General features: G+C 45.0%; 2 protein-coding genes across 2 annotated transcripts in view; one reads left to right on the top strand and one right to left on the bottom strand.

The window, feature by feature from the left end:
• Window positions 1-11,798, bottom strand: part of LOC117808406 (SH3 domain-binding protein 4-A-like) — a 90,643-nt gene extending 78,845 nt beyond the window's left edge. Inside the window, exons 1-3 of the mRNA XM_034678142.1 lie at window positions 11,472-11,798; window positions 7,960-8,041; window positions 3,965-4,023 (exon numbers count right to left, since the gene is read on the bottom strand). The gene's annotated coding sequence lies outside the window, so the exon portion shown is untranslated. The remainder of the gene's footprint in view (window positions 1-3,964; window positions 4,024-7,959; window positions 8,042-11,471) is intronic.
• Window positions 1-11,940, top strand: part of LOC117808414 (aryl hydrocarbon receptor-like) — a 35,424-nt gene extending 23,484 nt beyond the window's left edge. Inside the window, exons 3-4 of the mRNA XM_034678159.1 lie at window positions 11,499-11,671; window positions 11,775-11,940. Coding sequence (XP_034534050.1) covers window positions 11,499-11,671; window positions 11,775-11,912 — 311 coding nt within the window. The 3' untranslated portion in view covers window positions 11,913-11,940. The remainder of the gene's footprint in view (window positions 1-11,498; window positions 11,672-11,774) is intronic.
• The last annotated feature ends 1,279 nt before the right edge of the window (window positions 11,941-13,219 follow it).

Raw genomic sequence — 13,219 nt, forward strand, 5'->3', positions numbered from 1 at the left:
AGCGAACAGTCTGATAACTCCTCCGCTGAAACATCCAGCTGAACTTTCTCACTCCAGGCTTTACACTCGGTGTGTGATGTATTCAACCCTGCCTTCGTTTATGCAAACACACAAGTTAAAGCTTAAATCAATGTAAAGGATGTCTACATTTTAAAATCAGAGCCTTTAAATGTTCTCAGTTTTCAAACGAGTAAGAAAGAGGATGTTTTCTCAGATCATGAGGATTTAAAAACACATTAAAGATGATGAATAAGTCCAAAGACGCGCAATATAAGACTCTGATTTAAAGTTCTGATTCTTCCACTACCCGCTCCGGAGGCGTTCAGTGCCACTGCTGCCATTTTCACCGCCTTCACTTAACCTACATCTCTATATCACTCTGCCGGCAACAGGGGAAATGATGAGCCTACATTTACATACCCTATGTGTGTGTGTGTGTGAGTGTGTGTTTCACCACAGTGGCAGCATGGTGCCACCACTTCCGCCTTTTTTGCACCCGCAGCACGTGGCATCATCTCCAACAAGAAAGCGTCTCGTTTTAAGGTTTTAAAGCCGCCGTGTTAACCGAGCCACGTCAAATAAATGACTCTTCATCTGACTCTTCATGTTTTACTCTGAAACCTCAGCCGAGCGCCGAGATGAGTCTGCAAAGTCACAGGATCAAGTTTCCTTTTCGATTGTTGAATGTGAAAGGTCTAATCCGTTAACCTAAGATCAGTCCTGACCGGGTAAAACTTGGGTTTTATCAGGTTAAGGAATCTTCTCTGGGTTTTACCGCCCGCCACCAAGCACGTGGCAGGAAGCGGCTGAGGTAGGGCGGCTTTCCTCTAAATCACTGTGCAGCTTCTCGTTTAGAACGTCTCTCACATCGAACCTGAACGTCTCACATTGCACCTGAACGTCTCTCACATTGCACCTGAACGTCTCTCACATTGCACCTGAACGTCTCTCACATTGCACCTGAACGTCTCTCACATTGCACCTGAACGTCTCTCACATTGCACCTGAACGTCTCTCACATCGCACCTGAACGTCTCACACATCGCACCTGAATGTCTCTCACATCGCACCTGAACGTCTCTCACATCGCACCTGAACGTCTCACATCGCACCTGAACGTCTCACATCGCACCTGAACGTCTCTCACATTGCACCTGAACGTCTCTCACATCGCACCTGAACGTCTCTCAAACCCGCCTTCTTAATGGCAGGCTGTAACTTTGACCAGTTCAGTAACTTAGTAACTAGTTTATCGGTTAGTGAACTCACAGATTAACCAGCTGGTTTTCTTTATTTCAACCTAAATCACAGATGAACTCTCTGGCTCTTTGGCCTCGTTTAAAAATGTCTGCGGTGCTAAAAAAGGGCGAGAGACATAAGAAAAGAGTGAGACAGAGAGAGAGAATCTTTGGCAGAGGAAGCTTATCACTTTGACATGATCAGACACACACACACACACACACACACACACACACACTGCAGAGAGCACATTAGATCGAGCCAACTCATCTGATCAAACTGATAGTGTTTCCATCTAAAGTACAAAAACACACACACACACAGAGGAGTGTGGCACACAGCTCTCACTCGTGTTTTCGGGTGTGTTCTCTCGTATGTGTTATTGCACATTTTATCTGTAACATCAAGTGTGTGTGTGCATACATTTACACACACAAGCATGTCAGTATTAGTGTGTGTGTGTGTGTTGAAGTGTAAAAGTCTTATGTAAACTGTGCACACAAACACACACACACACACACAGTCAGAGTTTATAAAAGATCACATCTGCTCAGCTCGCCTGGTTCTGTTCGGTTCTAACCTTTCATTTGGGTTCTCGAGTTCTGACAGGAGTGAGACCTCTCCTCTTTCTGCAGCAGGAGTGATCCCTCAGGCCTGAACAAAACATCTTTGGACCCCTCCTCCCTTCTCCCCCTCCTCTGCCTCCCTCCTCCCTCTTCTGCTCCCTTCTCCCTCTTCTCCTCCCCCCCTAGCTCTCTTGTCTAAATAAACTCTTTACACGCAACGCCACTGGCTGCCTGCCCGGCCTGTCTGAGTGCCTGTCAGTCAGCACTCAGGGCTACAACCAGACCGCCAAGCTGCTGGGCCCAGAGCAGGCCAGGGAGCGAATGACTGTTTCTCTGACTGTTTCTCTAACTGACTGTTTCTCTGACTCACTGACTCAGTGTCTTGATCAGTGACTGGCAGCTCTGGCAGTTCAATGACTCACAGGTTTACTGACTTACTGACTGACTTACTTTTGATACACACTTGTTGTCTTAGCTTCCTGACTGACTGCATATCTTACTGCCTGGTTAGGTGCCCCACTTACCGACTGGTTAAAAGAGAGAATGAATGAACTCTGATATTGTCTGACTCATCTCCTGAATGGAGCAGCAGCTCGTCCGGTTCTCGTCTGTTTGTGAATCAATCATGAAACTTTGGATTTTAATCGATTTTGCTCCCGATCAGAAACAGTCAGATGAAAGTTATCCCCTTCAAACCTCTAAAACACCCGTGTGGGTCCGAGGCGTTAGAAGCAGACTTTAAATTATTGCTGTAAATGTTAAATTAAGATTGAAACGACATCAAAGCCTACCTGCTAATCTCTGCCACAGTGAGTCCTGCTCATGAGGCTTTACTGGATTACAATCAGAGCTGCCGCCAGCGATAATAACAAACACTGAACCTCCTCCAGCAACACTTAAAGTTGTCACCATGTTTCTGCATCAAGACAAAGCGCCGCCGTGAGAAACTCATGAACGGGTTTGAAAGGACGCTTTTAGGGGAGTGAGATTATTAAGGAACAACAAAGATCTGTTATTAATCTAAAGGCTCGGTGCAGACGGACGTTTTACTGAATGATCCTTTACTTCTTATTTCTGTTTGATTAATCAGCTGAAAGTAAAGACTGTTTCTTTCTCCTCCTCCTCCTCTTCCTCACCTCTCTTCTAAAATATCTGCTTCACCTCCTTTTAGTTTCCGTCTCTCCCCCCTCCTCTTCTTCCTCCTCCTTTTGTCTCTGCACATCTCTCCCCTGCTCTGCTCCTCCTCCCTTTTATTTCCTCCCCCCTTCACCTCCCTAAACCTATTTTCTTTTTCCACTTCCTCCTGCCTCCCCTCTCTTTCTTTTTTCCCCTCTCACCCCCTCCTTCTTCTCCTCCCTCCTTCCTCCCCCCTCATCAGTATCTTCTGTATAATAACATTTAGCAGGTCCAAATTGGGGAACATGTAATCATGCAAACTGTTCGAATGCCAGTAAAGGCATATCAGACACTTTGGCAGCTCTCACTAGTGTGCACTTTCACACACACACACACACACACACACGCACGCACACACACACAATAATCATACTAAATGTTTTCCCTCTCTCTCCTTGTCTTTTCCTCCGCCGGCCTCCTTCCTCTCCTTTCTCGGCTCAGGATGTCGGGGATTGAAAGTTCGCACGCGAGGCTAAGTGTGTGTGTGTGTGTGTGTGTGTGTGTTTATAGATATCTGTGTGTGTGTCTGCAGCAACTACAGCAAATTAGCCGTATTTCCCTCAGTTGTGTTGCGGTGAACGTCAGATGTTTTTCTTTCTTTCTTTCTCTCTCTCTCTTTCCTTCCTGTGTTCTCGTACCTCTCTGGGTGTGGATGCACTTTGTGACCTTCTGCTTTTCGGGGTTTCTGAGCGTAAACACTTCCCTGAAATTCGTTGCCAAACTCCTCTGAACTGTTTTTAACCCCTCGTTGTCAGATTGACCTTGTTTATGTATCCTTCATCGAACTTTAGCGCTCCATCTTTCTGTTTCTGAAACTCTCTGTCAGTGTAGTTTCCAGTAACTGTGTGTCTGAGTCTTACAGTAAACGAGGATGTAGTTGCATGGATTAAATGTCTTCTGTTGTGCATCTTTAAAATAAAGGTGAATGCAAAGATCAGCGAGGTTAGAGCTGGGCGATGTGACCTAAAAATAAAGGAGCTCACCTGTGTGGTCTTGAGGGAGGATCTCATGTCAGGATGCAAGGCTGGACTGGACCACGAGTCTGTTGAAGAAGAAGAAAACAAACTTGTTTTTGTTGCATGTTTAAGGTTGCTTATGTTTGTTTTTGCAAACTAGAGCCAGCTTCTTTTATGAAACAGTGAAAGCATGTTTGTTTTGCAGGAACGTGCAATATTTTGCTTTTTAAAAAATCTGAATTGGCTTGATTTTGCAGAAGACCCAAGGTTCGGAGTCCTAATGCATACGCTTCTTATTTTCACACCGTGCACTGAACTCAAGTAATCAGGACTTAAGGTAACCTCAGCACGCCGGGCACGCCGGTACTTTGATTGGTGTGCTGCAAACACAAGTCAGACCTGCCTCCAGAAAGACATCATTAGACTCTGACCCTGAAAAAAAGTCGTGCACGCTGTTTGAAAGAGTCTTCATGTGACTTTGTAGCTTTCATCTCTTCGGCTTAACGAACACTGAAGTTTTCAGAGACGCTGAGTGACGAACTTCTCCTCTAAATGAACTCGCAGTGTGTCTGAGATTAACTCCTGAATTTGCCTTTTATTGAATGAGTGATTGGTATGATCTCAGCGTGTGTGTGTGTGTGTGTGTGTGTGGGAGGTCGTGTGTAGTATCAGCGGAGGCACCCGAGGGTGACCTGCCGTTCAGACGGAGGAATGTAAACGTTGAGACATCTCCGACAGACTCGGCTTTATCGTAGCATGCCCGAGGTCAGAGGTCAGCGCTGTGGTGGGATGAGCAGGTTCAGGGCCGGAGCACAGAGCAGTGTGTGTGCGTGTGTGTGTGTTTGAAATCTCGCAGCCTGTGTGTGAACCTGTGTTTGCACATTAGGACAGATTTTTCCAGGAAACGACTGAGCGATGATCAGGCTGCAGCAGACAGAGAGTTACTGCAGTGGATCTGAAACCTGCAGAGCGACACGGCTTCTCTTCAAAGAGCTAAATAAACAGCTTTAATGCTCGCCTTGTATTCACCCTCCTGATCTTAATGGGAGGCTGGGCTGTTTACCATTTTCTCTGTGTGTTGCCATTTGGGTGCGGCCATCAGTGAAATAGTTGTGGTTATCAAAGTGAGACTTTTGACCTAAGAGCAGGAAGTCGCAGTAACGACGGCCGTTGGAGGAGAGAGCAGGAAGAGAAGAAGCTCGAAAACAAAGAGAGTGTCACATCAGGCGATGGGGCTTTGAGGAAAGACGTCTCTTTAATGATGGCAACTTATCAAGATGAGTGGCAGGTGTTAGAAAAGGAAGACTGATACGCTGAGCTGAATCATTTTATGGAGGGGTCTTAAGGTGTCGTTAAAACCTTTATTAGTCTACACAAAGATAGCATTTCTGCACGTCAGGTAACATCTGATTGAGATAGAAGGAGGACAGCTCGTCGTAAGCGGACAGATAAACTCAGATTACTCTACATGTGTTGGTTCCCTCCGTCTGCCTCTAAACATCCCTGATCAAAGTGTCAGAAACACAACAGGAAACTCCAAACATTAGACGACAGACGATCCGAGTTAGAGACACGCAGAGACGATTTAAAGGCGAGGAGAGCTCCGAATCTAAAACACGACTCCATCTCAAACAGACCAAATCTGTGCTTTCGAAAAAAAAGCCGTTACTGCTCAAGTCCAAACCTGCAGCGCGAGGATCAGAGAGAGAGAGAGAGAGGGAGAGAATGAGTGTTGGTGATGCTGATCTCCTGTCACCCCTCCTCCTTCCCTCCCTCCCTCCCTCCCTCCATCCTGTAGTCCAAAGAGATGAAGAACAATGACTCCATTCAGCTCTCTGGTTTCAAAGTCGACAGAAACCGCAAAGTGCTTCGGAGCGGGTGTTTGGAGACGGAGGGATGAGGGGGGGTGTTGGGGTGAGGAGGGGGAGGCTTGTTCACAAATATGATAGAAAAGAGAAGTGGGGAGAAGTCAGGCGGGCTGAAATGATTTCATGTTTCTGTGGTGGGTTTGATGAAGGGGTCAGCCGGTGCAGAGGGTGGATTCTTCAGTCCAGAAAACAGACTCTTCCTCTGAGAGCTGTGTTTCAGCGCTGGAACCTAAAATTATTCTCATTTCTGATCAATCAGTAGAATATTTCCACCACTGTTTGAATTAATCTTAGCTGTGGTGAGACATCGCAGTGGAAAGTCCCAAATCTGAGCGTTGGGATCACTAATATCGTCCTAAAACCTCAACTTTTCATCAGAGGAGTTGCAGAAAAGCAGCAAATATTCACATTAAATAAACTGGAACTGATGCATGTTTGGTATTTCTAATTCAGATAGAATAAATAGTGTGTGCAGATGTGAGCTTTGTTTCTTAAAGAGCTGATTCAGCTTACTGTATCTGCACCGGAAACAAGATATATGAGACGTGATTGAAGTGTTGATTTGCAGAAAAGTGGGCAGATTTGTTCGATGAACAGACCATGTTGTTTGATAAAGCTTCTCAGTGTGCAGTTTTGCAGCTTGATTTCATCTGAAGTGGTGTAACTTATTGTATTTTGTGAAACAAGACATCAGGAGTTGAATATTTTGCAGCTAACTGGACAAGAATGCTGTGAATTTCTGTCTTGAAATACAGTTCATGCCAGGGCCGCTTAATCGTTGTTGCATAATGAGCAACGAACACATTAAAGGTCTTGAAATCAGAAGAACTATATAATGCAGATATGCTGTAAAGCACTCAGCGTCCTTTATTGCTCCATAAAGTGTCTGTCAAACAGTGTGAGCGACATAGATGTTCGACACACAAACAGCTTTGTGGGGAACTCTTTTGATTAGTGCACGGCGCTCAGAAGAAGCTGTGGAGGGGATGTTTGAGTCTCGAAGGAGGAGGTGGAGGGGCTTCTGGTGGTTTCTCCTGTTTTATGAGGGTTGTGGCAGTTTGGTAGGAGTCAGCTGTTCCTTGTTAAACTGAGCGTTTGGGGGAGAGGGGAGGATGAAGTGGGTTTTTAACCACGTCAGAACCAGAGCAGGGAGTTCCCCAGGGCGCCTACATCGTCCCTCTCACGTTGTGTTTTCTCTTCTAATAGTTTGTCCGTCTTTAACTCTCGCCTGTGTTGAATTCTTCCTCCGTCTTTGACTCTCTGCGCTTTCACACTTTGTCTATTTATGCCTCACGTTCTTCCTCCACATTTGATCTATCTCACGTCTCACCCAGTTCTTCTTCTTGGTACTAAAATAGCTCATTGTTGTTTCACTGAGACGCTGAACCACTAAACCAGATCGCCTCCAGCTATGAGTGTGTTAGAGGCCCTAACATGCCCGAACAGACCCCCTCTACACACACACACACTCACGTACGCACACACTAAAACCACACTGAGGCAGCAGTGAAACCCAAGACAAAGACTTAAAATTCTTGTCTAGTTTTGAGTAACTTTTACATCTTTTCTTAATATTTGTTAACGACCCACACACACCACATATTGTTTGTGTTATCTTTATGAGCAGCTGTTCTACATTTACACTTTTAATCAGTCTTTAAAACGTTAAGAAGTTTCACATTTAAGCAACAAAACTAAACCACAAGTCCCATCCTGTCCAGTTTCTGTTTGAGCACAATACCATAAATAACTTTTCTTTTTTTAACAACCTGCTCGTCTATTTGAGGTACGACGATCCTCCGTAAGCGTCGTCTATCATTCCTACATTGTGAGGGAATGTTTGTGTGAGCTCCGGTTACAGAGAAGATGTCAAACTGGTGTCATGAGATTGAGAGTCTGCAGGTTTTTTGTTTCCCGTGCGTTCCCTGAGCCAGGTGCTTTCACTGCCAAACACAACACGAGAGAGGAGGAACGATAGAGTGAAACTCCCAGGTGAAGAAACGGGCGTGAAAGACTCTGACAGACGAGGAGAGTGTCATTGCTATGTTTCTATTTCCCTCTGTCCTGATTATGAGTTATCTTGTTTCCTCCTTGTTGTTTATTAGCGACCATGTCTTGTTGTATTTTCACTTCTGTTTTATTTGTAGTTCTTACCCCAAGTTTTACTTCCTGCATCCTCTTGTCTCGTTGTCTTTCCTGCGCCTGATTCTGCTCATGGGTCCTCCTCCGTTTCTCCCTGTTGTAACAGAAAAATAAAGATTTATTAAACAAGGACAAAAGTTGCTAAAATGTCAAAGTGGAGGGAAACACGATGGCAGGAAGTAAAGTTAAATTTCTTGCACTTTTAAAGGAGACTTGGAGTTTGCATGTCTCTGCACATTCATGCAGAAAACCACACACTCATCTGAGGTTAAGAACAGCCCGTGTCTGATGTGTTTGGTCCTCATTGAGTCTGGTGTGAGGGACTCAATGAGGTTTGAAGTCCCCTTTAATTAATCATCATTGTTTTCTGTCATCAGCCTGTAATTAGAGCACCAGCTTAACGTTTGACAAAGTAATCAGTGCTGCAGTGTTTGCTTTCCCACGTGCTCCACACAGACCTCACAGTTTCCCTTTACATGATGCTTTGATATTACTCTGCAGCCATGTGTGTCTCTGGTGTCGGTGCAGTTATGTGTTCTTGCAGTGTGCAAAACAATGTAGTGTGAGAAGCAGAGGATTCAATCTGCACGATACGCCATCTCAAATATAAAAGCATAATGAAATCACGCAGATTAATGTCTCCTACTAAACAGAATCTCTGTCCAAACTCTCTCCATGGCTCCTTGGTGTGTTTTCTTATTTGGACCAGCTGTTCTTTCACCCAAATTATGTGTTCTCCTCACATTTTATGGCTCTGACTCCAGTCGCTCGTGCCGCGCTGCCTCTGTTGTTAATGTTGGACTCTGTTTGAGTTTCCTGCCACAGATCAGAAAAGTGTTCTTGGATATAAAACTGGTAGCTTCTGAAACGTAACGCCCCCTCTATAAGCACACGCTGATACACTTGGAGTAGGATTAAAGTGGACTGTTTGTGCCCGGCTTTAGCCTCTGGTGCTTTTCCTTCCTTTGTGCTTCAGTGTTTTTTAAAACCGACCCTTCTGGTTTGGTCGTCTTAGGCATGTCTTTGTACCACGCTGGCTCAGATCTCAAATTATCGGATACTTTTTTGGCTCTGACCACGCTGGACTCTTTTCTTTGGCTGCTGTTGCTTTCATCGGATTCAAAATAGTTTGACATTTTGTGGGATAATACTCTTTTTTTGGAGGGAGTTAGAAGAGATGATGGATCCCAGTCTCATGTCTTTAAAGTCAAAACAAGGTTAGCTTAGCTTAGCAAAAAAAATGGGAAAAGAGGGAAACAGCTAGCCTTGAAAGTGACAACACTATAAATGTTTGTAAGTTGCATTTCTAAACTAATTTATCAAAGATTTGTCAATCAGAGCAAACAGCAGCCTGATGTTCTCCCCTCTCTGTGCCGCTGTGTCGAGGCAGACGCTCCAGCACGAGCTCAGAGTTCACGTCAGGTTTAGAGGTCACGCTCAGTGTGTGTGGAGGATGGTGTTGGAGCTCTTATAAAGACCGGGATTGTTGAGTATGAAATGTTTGAACACTGCTTCTTGTCTGCACCGCGTTCAACTGTCTTCACGGTGAACTTGTGACCAGGAAATCTTGTCTCGCTGCATTTTTGAAGCAGAAAAATGTGAACTTTTGATGCTCGAGACTCAACAAACGCGCCTGTTGATGGTTGAAGGTTTGAAGTGACCAACTCCGACTCTGACTCTTCAGGGTCATCGTGGTTTGAAGTAAAGGCTCCTTAACATCACTGATCATCCCTGACGTGAACTCCACACTCGCAGACTGGACAGAGACCAAACCGTAAAATAACTAAGACACCTCTCTGCAGAATGTTTTCCACTTCTTCATGTCAAAACTGATTTACTCAAAGAAGTAAAGGATTACAGATTTTTAAACCTCAAATAATGACCACATTAACTTTAAGAAATGTCTTTACAAGCCAACTGGAAAGCCATAAATATTCTCTATTTTTCATCCAGCAGCGAGCGTCCTCCGGCCAAGTGTAGGGTCTTATTCTGCAGACTTTGGGTCTTTTCTTGCCACTTTAAAGAGATCTCTCCTTTTAAAACAAACTTAACTGTAATTATGACTCTTTATTTCATAGAGTAAAACTCCAGAGGATGCAAAATATGAGAGACTACAAAGTTATTGCCTCAAATGAAAATGTATTTTTCCTCTTAAAGTTAAATGTAAATGTATCGCCTGCAGACCTCCAGAAGTTTCCAGTTTTCATTTTTAAGATCCCGTCCCAGAGAAAGACTTGATCTGCTCTTGTATATTAAATCTTAAATTACATTTCTGCGGATTATAACTTATAATCAGACATTTATATAATCCAGAATCTCAAAATTACACATGAAATCTTATATTATGATCGTCTGCGTGTTTCCATCAAACTCCTCCGCACACATTATTAGAGAAACCAGCTCAATCCGGATCGATCTGGCAGCGCCTAAGGCCTCCATCGAACCACTTCGCTTGATCTGGTCTTCCAACATGGCCGCCTCCCCCGCTGAGCGCTCGGTCCACGGGGGGAAGCGTCAAGGCCAACGGGTAATTTTGTGGCTCGGCCTGTTCTCCTCGTTTGGCCCGGAGGAGGGACGGGGCCAAACGCCAGCCTCGAGCAACTGTGTGTGTGTGTGTGTGCGCGCACGTGTGTGTGAAGGGCCAGACTCTGGTTTGAAGCATTGGATTTCAAACCCGGTGCTTGAATTGGTTTAAAATCTGTGCCAGAGCTCTGAACCCTCGGCCTGCAGCTGCTGCTCAGTCTCTTGATTACTCTGTTCGCTTTTGATCCCGAAATTATAAAACCATATATCCTCCAAAGCTCCTCAAGTTCCTGTTGACATCCTCAGATCTCTTTTAGTCCCTAAGACCAGTCCAACACTGAAGTGTGTCCAGTTCTTTAAGCAGTTATTACATGAATGTTGAGGCGTGCCGGGTTAAAGAAAGAGAATAAAACTGAGTCTACAGTTTTAGAAGTGAGGTCTATTTCTCTCTACATCAGTTTGTCCATCATCATGTCTTCACCGGTTCCTCGTTCTGAAATCCACCTGCTTCCTCTCTGAGAGGATATTTTTAAGTTATTCAGAGTCTTGTTGTTCTCGCTTCGATAAGAAACGGCCCGATAATCTCCAAAGGAGGAAGAGGAGGACGAGTTCAGAGAGAGGGGTGTTGAAAGACGACAGGAAACATCAGGCTGCTCCACCCTGATAAAAAAGGAGATGTGTGTTCCTCTTTCTTGTTTTTCTCACTTCACGCTTTCATTTCAACAAAAAACTGAAGAGTTTAGTAAACACTGTAAACACAGTCGAGACCTGCAGCCTCATTGCCAAGTTCAAAACTATGTGCAGAGATTTTTCACTAAGTGGAGAAAAGTAAAAGTTGGTTTCACTTCTTGTCCTGTGGTTCTTCTCCTTCTGTTATTTTTTGCACAATGACTGAGCATTTTGTGTGTGAAAAACTGACTCAAATAAATTTGATTTGATTCCCTCTCATGTGCAAACATTGGTGCATCAATCCTTCTGTTTTCTACTTCTGTGCAACAAACCTGACAGATTCCTTTTCTCTCCTCCAGCCGCGATGAAGAAAGGTCAGAACGGCTCCAGCTGGACCAGCGAGCGGAGTCTGATGTTCGGAGGAAACGTCCAGACTGCTCTCCCTCCGTCCTCCTCTGTCCCCTCCTCCGCCGCCTCACAGGTGACCTCCATCGACGGAGTCAGCTTCTCTGAAGGAGACTTGCTGCTTCAGGTAAGACACAGACAGAGGATCAGATCAAACAGACGTGGTTGTTACACAGCGGTCTGACAGAAAGTGACACATAGGTCAAATTGAGGTGTTCTCTGGTTTTCAGGCGCTGAACGGCTTCGTGTTGGTGGTGACGGCTGAAGGATACGTCTTCTACACGTCCCCGACCATCCAGGACTTGCTCGGCTTCCACCAGGTAAACACACCTCCTGTCTTCAGATGCTACAGAGGTCCAGAGAAATAATCTCTGCTGGTCTAAACCTGGAGGATCTTGTGATGTCAAAAGAAGTTAGAAAACAACTCTTATACACAGTAATTGCTCAATTACTTCTTCTGAGAAATGTAACACTTCATAGAGGGAATGAAGAACTTACACAAACACACACACGCACACACACAGGTCAGAGGGTGAACCACATGTGAGTCATGTGACTGTGTGTGTGAGTTTGCGTGTGTGTTCGTGTGCATGAGAACTGAACCGCTTTGTTGTCTGTGAACTCTTGACTCGTAAACACATCCGTTTGAACCGAGGTCAAAGATGTCTGCAGCAGTCAGGGGGGAGAAAATAAAAAATACTTAGCCTCAGGAGAGTGCACGTGGTAAACAGCACACACACACACACTCACTCACACACATGCATGCACGTACACAGGTTTCCACGGAACAGTCTGCAGGCAGGATGCTAATCAGGACAGGAAACGTTTGGTGCTGGAGGCTGCTAGAGCTGAACTCCACCAGCTGCTTCAACTGTTAACACCACCGTAAACTTTATTTATAACAGCTCCATTTACAGTCACAGAGCGGATAAAAGACTGAACAGAACAGAGAGAGACACGAACACTTCAGAGGCACTGATTCAATGATGTTCAGTTTGAGGAGAAATGTGTGTGTTGCTCCTAATTCCTGACTTTGGGTTGTCTTTGAACTCCACACAGCCCCGGTGAGCAGAGTGCGTTGGTTTTTTCAGTGCCGTTGACAAAGGAGGGTTTTGTGTCGGGTTTGTTTGCCGTCGGTTGAGTAACAGAGAGAAGCGGAGAGGTGTGGTTCACTCGGCACCTCCATCCCTCAGCACAACAGCGTCTCTGTGTTTCAGTGCCATTCATCCACCTCGGAGCATTGTTCACCACCTGTGTGAGTGTGTGTGTGTTTGCACTTGCATCACTGCTCTTGAACGCACCTCTCCAGAACAAACAGTGGAGGAGCTGCTGCAGCTCGTCAACAGAAAAGCGACAGAGCTTTTTCTTTTTCTTCTTCTTCTTCTTCTTCTTCTTCTTCTGCAATGGCTCTTTCCTCTGCAGCAGGAACACTTGAATCTTCTCAGATCTTATTTGTTAAATATGCTGTGAGAGTCCTGCATGTCTCTGAGCATCAACATTTTCTTTTCTGCTGCCAACACCGCTCCGCAGCCAAGACTTCCAGGCTGAAAAACCCGACGCCTGGAGATCAGCCAGAAACACTTACAGGACACAATGAGTCAATGGTTTGGAAAGAGGCTGAGATAATACACTGTTAAATATGACTGTGAAAAAGCAGATTTATAGAGGGCTGTGT

Source organism: Notolabrus celidotus, chromosome 24 (genome assembly GCF_009762535.1).
Source record: "Notolabrus celidotus isolate fNotCel1 chromosome 24, fNotCel1.pri, whole genome shotgun sequence".
Classification (NCBI taxonomy): domain Eukaryota; kingdom Metazoa; phylum Chordata; class Actinopteri; order Labriformes; family Labridae; genus Notolabrus; species Notolabrus celidotus.